The sequence below is a fragment of the Bombyx mori genome, chromosome 19 (assembly GCF_030269925.1).
Source record: "Bombyx mori chromosome 19, ASM3026992v2".
Lineage (NCBI taxonomy): Eukaryota > Metazoa > Arthropoda > Insecta > Lepidoptera > Bombycidae > Bombyx > Bombyx mori.
In genome coordinates, this window is record NC_085125.1 from 11,388,278 (window position 1) to 11,407,377 (window position 19,100).

Genomic DNA, 19,100 nt, shown 5'->3' on the forward strand with positions numbered 1-19,100 from the left:
TTCTCTCATATTTTTTCTACACATTGTCAAGTCTTCCCTCTATTTCCTATCATCCATACTGACTGGCAATACAATGTGCTGTGATATTATCTGCAAGGGCTGGCACTAAGTAAATACCCTAAATAAGTACCTACCAAATGAATGATTTATTAAAATTAAAAGTGAAAAAACTTTTCAACTGTTAATTAATTTCTTCCTTTAGTTTCCGTCAATTGTTTCACTGTTTGTTCATTATAATGTGAGTCATCAACCTTGAAATAATTTATTTTAGGAAAGTGTTATGTTACACATAATTGAGCAGAACTCTTGATAGTAAATTATGAATAAAATTACGAATAAATTACTATCAATTATGATATAAATGAATGAAACATATTGAAATATATTTATATCTATAAATATTTTTTAAAAACACTAGTAATACTGAAAAATACATTAGTTTTAATTTCATTATATACCTGATCTCTGAGCTATTGTGTTATATATAATTTACAAAAAAAACACTATCTTGTCTATCTATATAATTTTAACATAATTTAATACAGTGCATAAACCTAAGTCATTTTATAACACAGTAAATATATTTGATATGGTAGTTTTTATTGGAGTTTTTGAAGCACTACAGAAACAATGTAGAAGTCTGAGCTGATGGTGGTTGCACTGATATTATAAACCATTGCTGAGGCAAGTTTGATTGTTTAGTTTGTCTGGATGGTCACAATGTGCATCTCTTGAACTTGAATGTTGTACTTCATGCATGAGGTTTAAATATAAAATTTAACAAAAAGAAAATCGACTCAACAAAATAAAAAAAGTATATCACCAATGTAGCAAAATCAATTGACAATGCATTATTAAGGATAAGCGAAAAACTACCGGTCAAATCTTGATAAAATATTAATAATAGGGACTTTATCAGAATCACTAGCTTTGAAGTAAAAAAATAATCATATAAATTTTCATTAATTCCAGCCATAAATGCATGCATGATGAATCCATAACCTGGGTACAGATAAATTGACCTTTTAATTAATCTTCTGTTCCAGTGGAGACCAACATCAAACATCGTTGAGCGAGTTCATCGTGCACAAAGTTAACCCAGCTCGTCATATGGAGCCCATGCGTCGTACACTCTGTCTTTCAGATACATGTATTCTAGAAAGAGATCCACAAACATACTCCGTGAGTAATGAATTTTTTTAAAACTCTAATAACTTCACCCGATGTTACTGCACGCAAGATTCTCCCAGTCCCAAAATAGGTACAACTTAGTATATTTTTCTATTGCATAGGTGGGTCAACGAGCTCAAAGCTAACCTAGTGTTGAGTTGTTACCAGAGTCCTGAGACATCATTTCGTGAACGGCGCCAACCATCTTCAGGTTTAAAGTTCTAAGTCCCAATTGGGTAATAAAATGGCGATTTTATCCTTCAAACCAGCTTCAGACCAGAAATGGGCATGCTGGTGGTATATATCCATGTTGAGCCAAGACGAAAATTTCCATTTTTTGCGGATTTGATTTTATTATGGAATTTCATTCTTTTTTATAATGGAAGTCATTAGAGAACTGTACGTTACAAACGTACTAAATCAACTCATCCCTTGACTTTATACTATATTAATACGAACAAAATATTAATTAGTGTTTAAAAATTGTACAGGTTGTATGTTTGCGTCCTTTGAGCGACGTTTTTGCTTTGATAAGAGATCCTGAACAGCCTCAGAAATTCTCAATCGAATACATGAATGGACAGACGCGTACTTATTTAGCTGGCGAAAGGTAAAATATTTCTTCAGTTTCGCTTTATTTTATTTCATTGAAATATGTATGTACGTTTTTTTCTTTTTTCAAAAATGATTTAATGTTCAGATTAACCCAACATGTTGTTACGTAAGTTGCTCAAAACTGCTCTATAAAAAACAATGAATATCAAATTTATTTGCTTTCTGGACGGGTTTTAAATGAAAGACGCAGTTTGTAAAAAGCAGAATCAAACAAAACAGCTTGTGACGGACAGATGATGTTGGAGATGATTAATTTCTTATTAAATAGGTGTCACATTAAGCTTCTTTCCCTATATGATGTCTATTAAGGATCTAGCTACATATAAAGAATTTACTGCACACTGTGGTGATTCTGGGTGTAGGGACACGTAAGCGCATGCGCATGCGATTATTGCATAACGCTGCACCAGTTGCCCGGCGCCGGTCTTTATGTAAACACATGTACCATCTTACGGAATAAACGGTGTCTTTCATTATTGTGTATTCGTTCTTTATTATTGACGTCACAATCGGTAACAGCATCTACAGATGTGACCCAAACTGGGCTCTTCAAGCACCGGTCACCGTCCTCGTCGATTGGGCGACGAAGAAATCGACGTGCGCGACCTAGCCCATAGACACAATTCATTGAGTTTCTCGCGGGATCTTTTCAGTGAGCTGCGATTCCGATCCTATGGTAAATTTAGGGAATCACTTCTCCTGTTAGGGATATTGTTGACAAATTCTCTTAGGTTGAGCCCGTGAGCTCATCTACCGGTCCGTGAAAAGTTGGAATAGTCTTTTAGGTTACCAAGGATTAGTCAGGGAAAATTAAATTCTACACGAAATGGACCGACTAAATTTATAAGGTTAGGGTATAAAATTAGCCCTCGTCAGTTATTTAAATGACAGTTATCCTACTTTAATCGTTTCGCCGAAATGTTTCGGGACGTAAACACGCGGGATGGTGGTTGGTAACTACTTTTACTGGCACACAAAAGGTACTGTTACGCGCTGGGGTTCGGGGTAAATAAAAATTTACCGAAGTACACATTGACACTGTATTAACACTTAGAATACTCACAGAACACTTTAAAATTCTTAATTCACTTCTTGCGCTTCGCTTCAGGTGATCCGTTCGCTCTTTCGTTTCCAGTAGTTCTGATTACTAACTGCCTTCGTGTCATCCCTGCAACGCTTTTATAGTCGATACGACATCCCTAGAATTATCGAGAACATTTCTCACGAGTATTTTCAATAAGCGTTTCCTCCATTTGACAATAGATGGCGTTGTATTTCTCGAGCGTTCTCGACTTTACTAGTTCATTTGGTATTCGTTTCTGCTATACCACGATAGATGGCATTGCTCTTACCGGCGTAACAGTACCTAACGTTTGTGGGATTTTTTTGTAATTAAATTTTTAGACTATTTTATTTTTCACTCCCTTTAACGCCGAGACATGAAATAGAAAGAACATAATAGTGCTTTTATCTAGGGACGCGTTATTGGCGTCGTTATTAGATGGTGTTCGTTCGGCGGGCCAGCGCGACGTGCACGTGCGTTCTACGTACACGCCGCGCGGTTACAGACTCGGTCCCTTACACCACAGCGTCGACGAGGAGACTGAATCTAATCATCTAAGGTGAGTGATAATGTAGCACAGTCTTTCCCAAAGTGGGCGATAACGCCCCCTTGTGGGCACTGCAGGCCTAAAGGGGGGCGGTAAGAGACCCAAAAAAAATGGGGGCGCTATATAGAGGCTTGGGAGGAGGATTTGTTATTTCATCTAGAAGGACTTTAGACACCGACTGAGCTCTCGCTATTGTGGTTTTTAAGTAGGTGAAAAAATGGGGGCGCTAAAAAAGAACTTATTCTCAAAGTGGGCAGCAGAAAAATAAGTTTGGGAGCCCCTGATGTAGCAGGTATAATAGTTTAACCGACTCCAAAAAAAGAGGAGGCACTTATAATTTTGAATGAAACCTTTAATAAATTATTTTTAAAACAATAAATAAATTCACAGATTGTTTCAAAATCCAGTTGGTATGACTCGCGCGGAAGTAATAGAACGTTTCAACGCCAACATCGGATACAGCGGTCTAATATACTCCGTTAGCCAAGACGTAAGGAACAATCTCAGCATATTATGTAATCTATTAGCTAAATGCATCTGTTTACTAATATTTTAAATTCATTTTTTTTAAATACCATATCTTGTAGTATTAGATTTATTCAGGGACTCATTTTCCATGGTCGAGTATTTTATTTATTTATCGATCGGTACAGTTGAGTAGTAGTCAGTGTTGCCAGATAATAGATTATATTTCATAGATTAGTCGTTATAAAATGTAAAACTGACGTAAGCTTTTTGCTTTCCGCTTATAATTTGTAATCAGCGTCTCAAAAACAACTGATTATTGTGTTGTGTGCCTTGTAGGAGGCTCGTCCCCTGTTGTGGCTGTTTCTAACATGGGATTTTGTAAGTCCCTATTTATTATTTAAACCCTCCCTTTCTCGAAGCATGATTTCGCTCTTGTCGTTATTTCCAGATTATACTAAATTACACTACACTACTATATCTCTATTTAAAATATAAAACTTATTGTGTGTGACAGGATGGTGAAAGAGCGAATTTGTACTTTTAAAAGATAAGCTAGAATTCTCGAGGTAATTATTTGATTACATGGAAAATTGGTCACACTGAATGTCATTTTTTTTTGCTAACACCAAAATCGTTGTAAATATATCATTACACATGTAACATTAATTTGATTTGAATGAATGAAAATGAGTAAAAAATTGCACATCCGAAAACTGGTGATGATATTATTTGTCTTGTTTTCAAGTTTGTTTTTACTTTCACTCATTATACTGTTTGTAATCTATTACCTACACCTATTTAAAATATAAAATAGTTTGATTTCGAATTTGGATTATAGCGTTTGTTCGCGGAGAACAAAGAGAAGTTGATAACGGGCGCCCTGACCGCGCTGGTGAACAGTGTGAGCTCCAGCGCCACGCTGCCCCCGCGCGAGCTGGAGGCGCAGTTCCACGCGCTGCGGAGGCTCTGCGCCAGTAAAGTGGGCTTCGCTGCCTTCACAGCCTTGACCGGGTGAGGCTACTAACCTTATCCACTACTCTATTAACTACCTACTCCAAAAGCTCTCTGCTATGTTCCAAAATCTCGTTCCATCAGCAGTTCTCAAGGGAAGGAAACCTGTAGACATCGTAATGAGTCATCACTTACGTTGATACATGTGATAGAAGACTTAAGAATGACTGTCATTAAAATCGAAACTCATAAATAGTACGCAGCCAAAATAGACAAGCCTACGGAACCCACTGTGATGCTGTGGGAAGATTTGGCTCGTGTTGTTGTTGTTGTTTTTTTTATTGCATATATTTGTAGACGAGTTGACAGTCCACCTGGTGTTAAGTGTTTACTGGAGCCCATACACATCTACAACGTAAATGTGCCACCCACCTTGAGATATAAGTTCTAAGGTTTCAAGTATAGTTACAATGGGTGGCCCACCCTTCATACCGAAATGCATTACTGCTTCACGGCAGAAATAGGCAGGGTTGAGGTATCTACCCGCGTGGACTCACAAGAGGTTCTACAACCAGTAAAAAAATATTTATTTATTTGTTTACATAGAAGTAGAAACACAATCATAGTCTGCATCAGTGCTTGAACTAGGTGATAAAACCTGTATCTAAACAAGCAGCAGTGCTCCTCGTGCAAATAATAAAACAGCTTTACTTCAGATACTCAGATATATTCAGTTGACAACATTCACCACGCTTGCACATTGGAGCCCACAGGAAATAAAATGTAGTACATTATGAAATGTCTATAACGTTGACGTACGTGTCGAGTGTGGAGTGTGGACGTTGAGGCGTGGTCGTGTGTAGGTTCCGCGAGTGGGTGGGCGCGTCCGTGGTGGCGGCGCTGCGGCGCGGCAGTGCGGCGTGCTCGCACGCGGCGCTGGACGCGGTGTGCGCGCTCATGCAGCCCATGCACCACGAGCCCGACCTGCGCCAGGAGCAGCTCAACAAGGCCAGCATGCTCTCGTCCGCGCAGTTCCTCGACGGCCTGCTCGCCATGTGGGCGGAACACGTTGTAAGCTCGCTCACATTACTATCTGTCTGTCTACGCCAGCGGTCGGGGAACCGGGGTAAATTACCCCAAATGGGTTAAAATGACATTTTTGGGGGGTAAAAATGAAACTTTTGCAAGTAAAAAGTATATGTATATTGAAGTGAAACTTCTTTAGAATCGTTGAATTTTTAGTTATTGTTTTCTTTTCAAAATTATCATGGGGCTATAATATGAAAGATACTGAAAAGAAGCGATTTCGTTTTTTTTGTTCTTCGCCATGATAATATCAATTTACACAAAAATATTTTGGGGTAATAATTAAAAAAGTTCCCCGACCGCTTGTCTACGCGGTGTATTGTCATTACTCCCGTGTGCTTAGTGTGTAAAAGTTAGCTCATATTTGTATAGAATGGGATCGTTTGCGTACGTTTGCCGCTAGGGGCGTTGTTCGAACTGCATACAAAATTGGATTAACTTTTACGCTATCGAGAACGTTAAGAAACTCGCACTAAGCACTCCGAGGTTTCAAATTTGAAATCTGATAATGTACTCGTGATGTGTACTCTGTGGTAACAGACTTGGCAAATTATCAAAGTAATGGGACTTTTCAAGCTGATCACAATGAAATTCAAAGATTAAATTACTTTGCATTACATAAAAACAAACGTACATACATAACCAGTAAATACAAGCGTGTAATTTATATTTATTTTTTATTGCTTATATGGGTGGACAAGCTCGGTGCCCACCTGGTGTAAGTCTCTGCAGCTCATAGATATCTATAACGTAAATGCCACCATCCAATCTTGAGACAAGAGTCCCCAGTCTCAGTTTAATAGTTCAACGACAGCCTTACCCTTCAAACCAAAATTGCTTCACGACAGAATCGATCAGCACTCATTTGCTGCAGCCATCAGATTTTAGTTTTGCTCCTTGTAATATTGAAAAAACATTCGTTGATATTACTTGTTTTAAAAAAATAAAATAATTTGCGTAATTACTGGTGGTAGGACCACTTCTGAGTCCGCGCGGATAGGTACCACCGCCCTGCCTATTTCTGCCGTGAAGCAGTAATGCGTTTCGATTTGAAGGGTGGGGCAGCCGTTGTAACTATACTGAGACCTTAGAACTTGTATCTCAAGGTGAGTGGCGTGTCTACGTTGTAGATGTCTATGGGCTCCAGTAACCACTTAACACCAGGTGGGCTGTGAGCTCTCCACAAATATAAGCAAAAAAAAAAAACTTTGTTTCACGAGTAAATGTGAATATTGTTGAGATAGATATTGAATTTGCTATAATTTGTCTAAATAGTTTTTTAACTTGTTATGAATAATGTTAATATAGAAGTGAATATTTTTTTAGAGTGCAGGCACCGGGGCTTTGGTAGTGGCAGCCATGTTGGATTTCTTAACGTTCGCCTTGTGCGTGCCGTATAGTGAAACCACGGATGGAAAACAGTTTGACCAGCTATTGGAAATGGTTTCTAATAAGGGACGCGTCATATTTAAATTGTTTGAAGTAAGTAATAAAAAATAATTAAAAAAAACTACTTTTTATGATTTCAATACTTACACGTAATCTTTTAATTGATGGTAACACCAGCACCCGTCAATGGCAATAGTAAAAGGAGCAGGCCTCGTGATGAGAGCGTTGATCGAAGAGGGCGCCGGTGCCGTGGGCACTCGCATGCAGGCCCTCGCTCTGGCTGAGGCAGCCCTGCCGAGGCATCTCCTCACCGCGCTCTACGCTCCAGCGAGACTGCATCACAGGCATCTGGCGCGACATCTGGTGTCGCTGTGGTTGGTCGACCACGCACCGGCGCATAACCTCCTCAGCAGGATAATGGTCAGTATCGAAACTAATCATATTTGCATATCATTTCATTACATTTATTGGATTGGACCATGAGCTGGGTCGTTTGCTGGCCTTAGTATTGTTACGCGCTGGGGTTCGGGATAAATAAAATTCCACCAAAGTACAACTAAAAAACTGTATTCAACACTAGAACACGTAAAACTCACAACAAACACTTTAAAACTCTCAATTCGCTGGTGATTCAGGTGATCCATTCGCTGTTTCGCTTCGAGTAGTTCCGATTACTGTCTGATTGCGTGCCATCTCTATAACGCTTTTATAGCCGATATCTCATCCCTAGAATTATCGAGAATATTCCACACATCTCTAGTAGTAGTTTCCGCTATCTGTCAATAGATGGCGTTGCACTTTTCGAGGTTCTAGGCGCTACTAGATCCTTCGTTATTCGTTCGACTATACGGCGGTAGATGGCGTTACTCTTACCGGCGTAACACTACATAGTATAAAACAAAGTCGCTTTCTCTGTCCCTATATCCCTATGTATGCTTAAATCTTTAAAACTACGCAACGGATTTTGATGCGGTTTTTTTAATAGATAGAGTGATTGAAGAGGAAGGGTTATATAATATAATAACATCCATTAAATAGTAGAGAAATCAATAATAAATTACAGTTTCCGAAGCGAAGCGAGGGCGGGTCGTTAGTAGTGTAGTGGGTATTATGCAAATATAGCAGTTATTTGAGTTGAAAAATTAAGTAAGAGATGTGTTGTATGAGAACTGATGATGTTCTCCATCGTTCCAGCCGTCGGGGCTGCTCGGGTTCCTGGAGTCGGCGGAGAGTCCCCCGGCGGGCGCGCTGGAGGAGCAGCGGGACGAGGGGCGCGACAACCTGCAGCTGGCGCAGGCCGCGCATCGCCCGCGCGCCTCGCACTGGCAGGCGCTCGACCGACAGGTCAAGTACGTCGAGAAACATCTGGAGGTCAGTCCCGGACGATCAGCTGTGCCACACTACTGTGGACACCTACGGGTGACGGTGGATACTGAGGATTACGCGGGGAACTCAGTGGGGGGAGGGGAGATTTCTATGATGAGCTCCGTGGTTGAGAAGTTAATTTTAAAATTCAAGATTTTTGTTGTTCAACCGATACCATATGGCACAGATGCTGTACAGTAGAACTACATTTAAAAAAAATTCCTACCTTTTCGCTGGTAGCCTAAAGGCTATTTCAGCTTCGTGCCGACGGGTAGGTGAGCTCACGGTCTCAGTGGGAATTTACTAACACCAGTCCTAGCAAGAGCAGTCCTTGACAGAATCTACTATTGGATTGGAATCGTGACCCTCTCATAAACTCAGTGGCCTTAAATTTACAATATAAAGTAGGTATATATATACCCCTCCCTCTCGTTAATGTAAATAGAGCAGGTTTTTTAGATTTCAAACTTCATAGTTAAAACGTGGTACCTCTTTACCGTTTGACTTCCAACATTTAAAGCGAAATAATAAACGCACTCAATTCTCCCAGAACAAAAAAGAACAGGTATGTAGAAATGCGTAGTCGCTCAGTGATCATTTGTACGCAGCACTACGCCAGCCTGGCGCTGCAGCACTGGGCGCAGCGCACGGGGCGCGCGGGGGCTGGGGCGGGGGGCGCGGCGCGGGAGGCGGTGCGGGAGCGGCCCGTGCTGTTGCGGCGGCGCCGGGAGCGGGTCAAGTCCGCCGCCAACTGGCCGCTGTTCTACTACCAGTTCCACAGGGACCACGCCCTGCCTAATCTCATTTGGAACCATACGGTATGTGTCACGGCTCTAACCTGCTTATAATAGGTTGGGTAAAAAATTTCTTCGCATTTTTTCGCAAATTTTTTTCGCAGCTTGCGTTACATTTTTACCTGTCTTGTAGTGAAATTTTAAAATGTATCGAATTTCTTCATTAGATTCACTCATCTTGACGGTACGAAAAATAAATAAAAATCATACATTTTCTTAACTTTGAATCTGGAATTATCTTCTTTGAAATTTAAACTTTTAATGATACCTAAACCAGCCAGGTACAAATAGTATAGCCAAAGAGATTTTATTACAAGTTCATACATACTTTAATGCGAAAAGACTCTTTCCCCAACCCATTATATAAATTTACTGTATTGTACAATGAGTCCCATTTTACCGAGAGGTTCTTAAAAGGTGATCAAGAGAATCATGGTATGGTTAATGGACTGGAATTATAACGTCGAAACTAAACGTCGTTAACTGGTAATAGTAGGGTAAATTATAAGTTGCCACTGGTAGATATTAATTTTGCCTATTTCTGGAGACTACAACATAGCGAATATTACCATCAGCCTTGCGATAGTGTGTGACTGTACTTGGGCTTGCGCTTGCCTGGCAACACAAATGTCAAAAATCAAACAGACATGAGATTTTTTGGCGGGAACGCAATCAGTGAAGTTGTTTGATTTATTTTATTTTGTCTATTTAGTGTTTCTTCAGATTTAAATTTGTAATAACGGTGGTTTATTAACTGTTTAGTATTTGTGAAACTGCACAAAATTGGGAAAATGAAACAAAGCCGCTGAACGTAACTTCTCGGGATCCACCGCAATCCAACATTTTGCCACGCACCATCCGGCTTTGGAATGAGCTCCCCTCCACGGTGTTTCCCGAGCGCTATGACATGTCCTTCTTCAAACGAGGCTTATGGAGAGTATTAAGTGGTAGGCAGCGGCTTGGCTCTGCCTCTGGCAATGCTGAAGTCCATGGGCGACGGTAACCACTCACCATCAGGTGGGCCGTATGCTCGTCCGCCTACAAGGGCAATAAAAAAAAACCTCCAAAAAGTCCACTGAAAAAGTCTCACTCAGTAAATAACCACACATATTTTACTGAGATTATATTTCATCCCATATCACCTCATTTCATTTTATTTTGTTTTCATTTCGTTTTCAAATCAAATCAAATCAAGTTCATTTCATTTCTTTTCGTTTTCATTTGTTTTGATTTGTTTTCATTTCTTTTTCATTTGGTTTTCATTTCATTTCATAATATAACTTTTCTACATAAAAAAGTTTTCATTAAAATTAAAATAAGACTTGACTTAAAGATCTTAGTTACCAGATAATAAAATTCCTTTAAAAAAATCAAACAGACATACAATAGCACAATGATTTATGTAATTTTTTTCTACTGACGAGAATTACCCACCGGACTGCTATTGTCCAGACCCGGGAGGAGCTCCGTAACGCCCTGGAGAACGAGCTGCGCGCGTTCACTTCGGACCGCGAAGTGGCCGGCAACACTCTCACTTCGTGGAACCACGCCGAGCTGGAGCTGCAGTACCAGTGTCTCCAGAACGAAGTCAAGATCGGCGACTATTATCTAAGGATACTGCTGGAGCAGAAAGACAACGACGACAGCCCGATACGGAAGTCGTAAGTCATTGATTGATTTGCGTTTTCACTAATCGCAAATCTATATATTAATACGTGAAGCAAAAACTTTGTAACCCTTTTTACGAAAATTGCGCGGACGGAGGAGTATGAAATTATCCACACTTATAGAAAATAGAGAGAAGGAGTGCAGAATGTTAATATTTATTTAAATTATGCATAAAAAATACATTAAATCAATATAGACATTACACACACTACTATGTATTTGACACACACACGCATTCATACTATTTGTTTATTGTCAAACTTTTCTTATTGCTTATCGTCTGTGGTCTAATTGAGAATAGATTAAATACTGTCTGTCTTTATTAATATTTGTCTAAAGTGTAGTCTTGGCGAAATCTGTGCTTATAGCAGTTAGCCTTACTTATAATTTCAAATAACTATAGTCGAATTTCGACTACCGGGGGACCACTTTTTAAAAGAAATGCGCCCGAATTTCTATATTCGCGGCTATAGATTTATTTATTCGCGAATATAATCGGTACATACACATTGATAAAAAGGATTCCAATGTGGTATCTACCCGAATATCCTTTGTAAACGCATCGTCAAATGGACCAGTAAAAAGTAAAATAAACCTTATTACAACTATGTCTATAGGTATGTTGTTCAATGATATCGTCGCTGTATTGCTTCCACCTTTGATACAAGCCGCCTCCGCCGCGCTACTTAGTTTCACGGTTTCTTGATTCGCGGAATATTTGCGGTACATATACCCCGCGAATAAGGAGCTTTTACTGTATCTACTTTTTTTTACTTGAGCATAGCGATATATTATTCGTTTGCTTTTAATTATTTGGTTCAAAAATATGCTAGACCCAAAACAAAAGCTATCAAAGCTCCAGCTATCGCATTTATTGAATAGGGGCGTTCGAACCCCTCCTATATTTTACATACAATTTTTCTTGTGTGGTACAAAATCAACCCATTGAGTTTATTGCCGGTTTTTCTCAGTGGATCGCGATTTAGATGCGGTGTTAGATTCTGCCAGTCAGCCCGATGCGGTAGTGGATGATAGCGTTCATGTTTTGCCAATATTCTGGTTCTAGGTATGAGTTCTTTAACGACCTGTACCATCGGTTCCTGTCCACCCCCAAAGTGGAGATGAAGTGCATGTGCCTGCAGGCGATGAGCATCGTGTACGGGCGGTACTTCGAGGACATCGGACCTTTTGCCGACACCAGATACATCGTGCAGATGTTGGACAGGGTGGGATATTTACTATCTGTACAAAAAGACACATCGTCATATAGAACCGACGGCTTTATCGAACTTTTAATTGTCGAATTTATTTACTTATTAAGGTACACCAAGGTTGGTTTGGGTAGGCAGCGGCTTGACTCTGCCCCTGGCATTGCTGAAGTCCATGGGCGACGGTTACCACTCGTTGTGTGCTCGTCTGCCTACAAGGGTAATAAAAAGAAAAAAGTCTAGTATGTCACTTTGAAAGAAAGAAACTGCTATTCCTCGTTAGTGTCATCTGAAAAAAAATTTTAGTTAATTAAAAATTGATGATAAGATTGATTGATGATGAATATAAACGTAGCTGAGATATATAATATATAAGAGTCGTTGTCGTTATCTAAGAGTCGTCGTCGTCACAGAAGTCGTTGTGGCCTAAAGGATAAAGCGCCCAGTACAGTGCACTCGTATAGAGCGATGTGACTATGCCTGTATTCGAACCCCGCGGGCACCATTCTATGAAATACGGACCTGACACGTGCTCACAAACGACTACTTCCAGAATGCAAAAATGACATCGCGTAACAAAAATTAAATCGGAAAAAATTCATTGGTGGTAACCCTACCAGCTCACAGGGGTAGGTACGGTAGGTAATGCTTTTTGGTTTGTAGTGTCGGACCATTATTATACAATTGACATGTCTCATTTTGTGTCGGCATGCACGTTGTGATACCCGTGGGCTTTGTAACCTTTAGACATGACCCATTAGTGCAATAAAAAAAAAGAAAAACCTTGTAAATAATCCAATTCGTTTTCAGACCTGTGATAGAATGGAGAGAGATAGACTTGTTCAGTTTTTGTCGAAACTAATACTACACAAACGAAACGTTAGTGAGATATTAGAATGGAACGGAATTAGGTAAGTGGTGAGGAAATACTTTTTTTAATTTTTTTATTGCCCTTTTAGGCAGACGAGCATGCGGTCCACCTGATGGTGAGTAGTTACCGTCGCGCATGGACTTCAGCAATGCCAGGGGCAGAGCCAAGCCGCTGCCTACCGCTTAATACTCTCCATAAGCCTCGTTTGAAGAAGGACATGTCATAGCGCTCGGGAAACACCGTGGAGGGGAGCTCATTCCATAACCGGATGGTGCGTGGCAAGAAAGATCTCTGGAAACGCACTATTGATGAACGCAGCGGTTCCAGATAATATGGATGAACTCTGCTCCGATGGCGGGAGTTGCAATGATAAAAAGGATATAATAAGCTTCTATCGATCGTCTTATTTCTTTAGCGGTAAGAGTCATTTTCGTATACATCAGGATCTTAGTGGAGCTGATGACGTTGGCACACCTGCACACGTCGCGGGCGCTCATCCCGGCGCAGAGCAACGTCATCGAGGGCCCCGCCGAGCCCGGGGGCAACGACCGCGAGTGGTACTACAACCTCGAGCAGGGAGACAAGGTTCAGAGGAAGGGTCCCATCAGTCTTCAACAGGTATAATGCACGGAGTCCATTTTTTTGTTGCTTAGATGGGTGGACGAGGTCATGGCCCACCAGGTGTTAAGTGGTTACTGGAACCCATAGACATCTACAACGTAAATGCACCACCCACCTTGAGATATGAGTTCTAAGGTCTCAGTATGGTTACAACGGCTACCCCCCCCCTTTAAACCGAACCTGCTTCACTGCAGAAATAGGCAGAGTGGTGAAAGCTACCCGTGCGAACTCTCAAGAGGTCCTACCACCAGTAAAATAATGCACGGAGTCTATTCATGAATCATTATTTAAACAGTAAGATCTGCCCAGGAGTAAATACATATAAGGTTGGCCCAACAATTGCTTGAGTAGTGGCGATTTTTATTACCCATATTTTTTCCGCGCCGGGGACCGAACCTCCTACGAAATCCCCGCGCCTTTTGGGTGCGCGCAGGGTATGTGGGACTGGTCCGCGGACCAACTTGTGTCTAATGTTTTGTTTGTTTCAAACAGCTAAAGGACCTGTACAAGTCTGGCGAGATCACGAACAAGACGAAATGTTGGGCCAACAGCATGGAAGGTTGGCGTGCAGTTGGCGGTATTCCCCAACTCAAGTGGACGCTGGTGGCGCGGGGAGCCCCAGTTTTCGATGAAAGCGCTCTGGCCGCTACGATTTTGGATCTATTGATTACTTGTTCACGATACTATCCGAGCAGGTAAAATTTACTATTCTTTATTCTGTACTGTAATTAGATTTAAATTGTTTCGTCGTTATTGAATTCTTCAGTGTAAAGATTGATGCAACCTAGTGTGCACATGAGTTGAAGTTAGCGATTTTTATAGAATTTTTCAAGATGGCGGACTGTAATGATTAAAATAAACAAATGTAATATAATTTATCTATACAGCAAAAATTCCTTGTCCTAGCTAACTAAACTGATTCATCATTGTAGAACCGAAACTGCTACTGCTAAAAATCTTGAGATTTTGATATTAGCTGCTACTTTTTACATTGTCAGCATTCGCTAAGTAAGGATTTATTGGGAGTTCATCCCTTAGTGGTAAAATAAGAGATGATGAGGTTGTCTTGGTGCGTCGTTTTTGAAAAAGCAACACAAGGCTTAGATAGCAGATTTTACTAATGGTAGGACCTCTTGTGAGTCCGCACGGGTAGGTACCACCACCCTGCCTATTTCTGCCGTGAAGCATTAATGTGTTTCGGTTTGAAGGGTGGGGCAGCCGTTGTAACTATACTTGAGACCTTAGAACTTATATCTCAAGGTGGGTGGTGCATTTACGTCTTACATGTCTATGGGCTTCAATAACCACGTAACACCAGGTGGGCTGTGAGCTCGTCCACCTATCTAAGCAATAAAAAATAAATAAAAAAGCGACATTTCGCCTAACACGTAGACTGCGTTATGCGGTTTAAAAAACCCCAAATGCCACTATTCCCTGATGCTGCAGTGAAAACCTTTCGCTCCGTGCGTAAGGCGACAATATTCACATTTCTAGGGGTATATTCTAACGACTTTTGTGGGGCCTATCAGGTCTCATGCCGTAAACAAATCCGATCTTGTTTTTGAAATATGTAGATCTGCTATAGTTGAATATGATGAGTTTGTCGTTAGAGACGAAGAAGACGCGGTAATAAGGCCGCTCCCAAGAATAAAGCGGCTGCTCTCGGAGCCGGCCTGTCTGGCGCACGTCGTCCAGTTGCTGCTGACCTTCGATCCCATACTCGTCGAAAAGGTAATCATGCCGCCCGCTAGCTCTTGTTTCATGGCTCAAGATTATTAAATACGCTAGATCAGGTTCAATGAACTGGAAACGTTCTCGATCCTCGCGCCTTTAGACTTGTAAGTCACGTGTCACGAGTGCTCACGAGTGCTCACGAGTGCTCACGGCTTATAGCCGGTTATCAGTAAATACGTTTACGCCGTCTCGCTTTCCTGGCCAATATTTGGTTTGACTTGGATCCGACCGTAACCGATTCTAAGGAATCATACATATCGACTTTTAGATATATAGATATAACAGGCGTAGGTGGTCTACCATTTCACCGGCAAACATCACAAGTCGACACAAAGTCTACATTCAGTCTTTAATCTAGACCAATATTCTGACGCCGACTCACCTGGTTATAAATGGTCAGGTATAGGACGTCGTAATGTGATTATCGTCACCCCATACACGCATACGCCATATCGCCTGTCTAGCGCATCACGGATATGCATTTATGTGAGAATCATTAGTCCGTGTAATCTATACTAATATATAAATCTATAGTGGTTTTTACGGATGTTCCGTTTTAACAACAGAACCATGCATCCGATTGACTTGAAACTTGGTATCCATGTAGAAAATACATGTACTTAATGGATAGGCTAATATTTATGAGTGTTGGACTCCCTACACCTGTTGCGGGGGCGTTAATAATGAGAATCTTTGTGGGGGTTAGAAATAGTAAAGTTAATTTTAAATGCCCAGCGAAGCCGACGGATATAGCTAGTATAATACAACATATTTTTTTTTATATTCAGGTCGCAACTCTTCTGTATGAGGTGATGCAAGACAATCCGGAGATATCGAAATTGTACTTAACTGGAGTGTTTTATTTTATGCTCTTGTACACGGGATCCAACCTGTTGCCTATAGCAAGGTTCCTGCGGCTCACGCACATGAGGCAGGCCTTTAGAGCTGATCAGGTGAGACTTTCACTTTTATTGCATAGACAAGTAAATTTAGCTCACTCTTCACCTGATGGATACCGGAGCCCGTAGATATCATAATGTGAATGACGTCATATATGTAGAGAATTGAAGGTAGAATCTTAGTTGTATTGTAGGAAGGTAGTCCCACCCAAAAAACTGGACTTTTGTATTGATTAAACTCTACATTTGTATATATTTTTTTCTTTTATCATAATATGTTATATCTGTTCGCAATGTAGAATAAATGAAAATATGTATGCATATATAATTTTTAATAAAAAAAATTGTGAATCAAAAAAATCCCAATAATATATGACGGAGGAGAAACGCTGAAGGAATGTCTTTAAAAAGTGTGACGTCAGCATTGCTGACGTCACGGTCATTAAGTTCTCGACGAATGGCTCATGTTTGGGCTTTCGAAACAAAACTTCACCAGAACTTCACAATAACTGCGTATATTTCACGAGAAGCGTGACAACATTCAGAGAGATCCGTACTGTGCTACGGCTCGGACACGAATGACTAAGCGCTTTTTTTTTTTTTTTTTTTTTTTTTTCTACCTATGCTGATAGCCTTGAGAGGCTATTTCAGCTTCACCCTAACGTTTGTAGGTGAGCTCGCGGGGCTCAACCGGAGAGTTGCTAACACTGACCCTAGCAAGAGCAGTGCTTCGCAGAATCTACCACCGGATCGGAAACGCGACCCACTGAGAAGATCCGGCGAGAAACTCAGTGGGCTGTGTCTATGGGTTAGTTCGCTCGTCGAGCCCTTCGTCGCAAGCGACGGGTTCGACGAGGACGGTGACCGGTGCTTGTGGTGCCTAAGAGCACCGTTAATGGATCAGGAGGATCCGTAATGACGTGCTTTGGGCGACGTCGACGGTTTACCATTCGGTCTACTGGGTCGGGTATGTAATTTCCAGCGGCTACGATGAGAGGGTTCTCATGTCGTGCCGCCTTCTCAAAATGGCGCAGCGATGCCGACTGTAGATACTTACTAAATGAGTCGAGCTCCAGGTCATCGTGGAGATCCACATTCCTAAGGAACCATGGCGCTCCGACGGCTATCCTGCAGAATTTTGATTGAATAACCTGAAGGGATTTCAAGTGGGTGTGGGCTGCGTGAGCGAACACTACGCTTGCATACGTCATGACGGGGCGTATACAAGTTTTGTAGAGAGTTACCTTATTGCGGAGGGACAGTTTGCTTCGACTACAAAGCATTGGATAGAGTCGTCCTAGAATAAACGCGGCGCGGTCGCGTACCGTTTTTATATGGGGACTGAATGTCATCCCTCTGTCGAGGGTGACGCCTAGATATTTGACCTTCGAGACCCACGGTATGGGCTGGCCAAAGAGAGTGATGGGACTAACGGCGGATGTGTTTGCGCGCCTACTACGGAGTGGGATGCTCGAAGTGATGTTCGGAGGGCGACCCCTTTTGAAGAGCACCGCTGCGCTTTTCGTGGGGTTGATGTCAATTCGCCACTTCCGGAACCACTGTCCCATGGTGGCTACTGCGATCTGGAGTCGCCGATGAAGCAGCGACATCTTCCTACACGAGTAGTAGATAGCCGTGTCATCGGCGAAGAGCGCTAGATGGGTCTCCGGAGACCGGGGTATATCATTGATATACAAACTAAATAATAACGGGGAGAGCGCGGAGCCTTGCGGGACTCCGGCAGTCAGTTGACGGGGACGAGAACGAGTTCCCTCTACTCGATATCGAAACGAACGGTTCGACAAGAAGTCTCGTATGATGAGCACGAGTCTGTCTGGCACTCCCATGTTGTACAGTTTGTAAATTAAACCGTTATGCCAGACTTTGTCGAACGCCTTCGCGATGTCGAAGAAGAGGGCGCCGGTCGGGATTTGTTTACGCCTATTTAGTCCTATCAGGATGTGCTCCGTGAGGCGGTGCACTTGTTGTACGCACGAGTGTTTAGAGCGGAATCCGAACTGTTCGTCTATGAGAATTTTGTTCGCGGTAACAAAATCCCAGAGGCGTTTCCTAAGGAGCCGTTCGTAAATTTTTCCTATCGTCGGGAGGAGACTAATCGGACGGTAACTAGATGTTTCGTTTGTCGGTTTGCCCGGCTTATGTATACCGATAACGTCCGCTTCTTTCCACACCGCGGGAAAGATGCAGTGCGTCATAGCGGCATTTAAAATTGTAGCCAACATTGCTATCAGTTGGACTGGCAAGAGTTTTAGCGCGCGGTTGCGGATGCCGTCGGAGCCGGATGCCTTCCTAGGTTGGAGATTGTGGATCGCGTCTCTAACTTCGTCAGTGGTAATGGGGGGTAACGCGTCAGAGGGCGGCAGGGAAGCTCTGCGCTCGACCTCCCTGTCGACTAACTCGGTGTGTTCGGGGTCCGCGTGTTGAGTGCTGGTGGTGCACTGCTCTTGCAGTGCATCGGCCAGCAGCTCAGCCTTGTCATCGTCATCGAATGCCGGTGGTTGGCCTGAAGGGCGTACGAGGGGAGGCATAGTAGCGGTAGTTTCGGATTTGAGAGTCCTAGCTAGTCGCCAGTATGCTTGGTGGGAGGGCGCGAGTTGTTCTAAATAACTATGCCAATTATCGTTACGCGC

The 19,100-nt window shown here is 41.9% G+C and overlaps 1 protein-coding gene across 4 annotated transcripts in view; it reads left to right on the forward strand.

Moving 5' to 3' along the window:
• Nucleotides 1-19,100, forward strand: part of LOC101739626 (dnaJ homolog subfamily C member 13) — a 468,160-nt gene that overhangs the window by 1,977 nt on the left and 447,083 nt on the right. For all 4 annotated transcript variants that reach the window (XM_062674099.1, XM_062674100.1, XM_012694281.4 and 1 more), the window contains exons 4-20: nt 1,047-1,182; nt 1,662-1,780; nt 3,261-3,407; nt 3,786-3,885; nt 4,702-4,874; nt 5,678-5,885; nt 7,227-7,382; nt 7,467-7,709; nt 8,484-8,660; nt 9,263-9,472; nt 10,901-11,109; nt 12,183-12,342; nt 13,135-13,235; nt 13,639-13,813; nt 14,309-14,511; nt 15,427-15,547; nt 16,339-16,503. In XM_062674099.1, the coding sequence (XP_062530083.1) occupies nt 1,047-1,182; nt 1,662-1,780; nt 3,261-3,407; nt 3,786-3,885; nt 4,702-4,874; nt 5,678-5,885; nt 7,227-7,382; nt 7,467-7,709; nt 8,484-8,660; nt 9,263-9,472; nt 10,901-11,109; nt 12,183-12,342; nt 13,135-13,235; nt 13,639-13,813; nt 14,309-14,511; nt 15,427-15,547; nt 16,339-16,503 (2,803 nt within the window). The remainder of the gene's footprint in view (nt 1-1,046; nt 1,183-1,661; nt 1,781-3,260; nt 3,408-3,785; nt 3,886-4,701; nt 4,875-5,677; nt 5,886-7,226; nt 7,383-7,466; nt 7,710-8,483; nt 8,661-9,262; nt 9,473-10,900; nt 11,110-12,182; nt 12,343-13,134; nt 13,236-13,638; nt 13,814-14,308; nt 14,512-15,426; nt 15,548-16,338; nt 16,504-19,100) is intronic.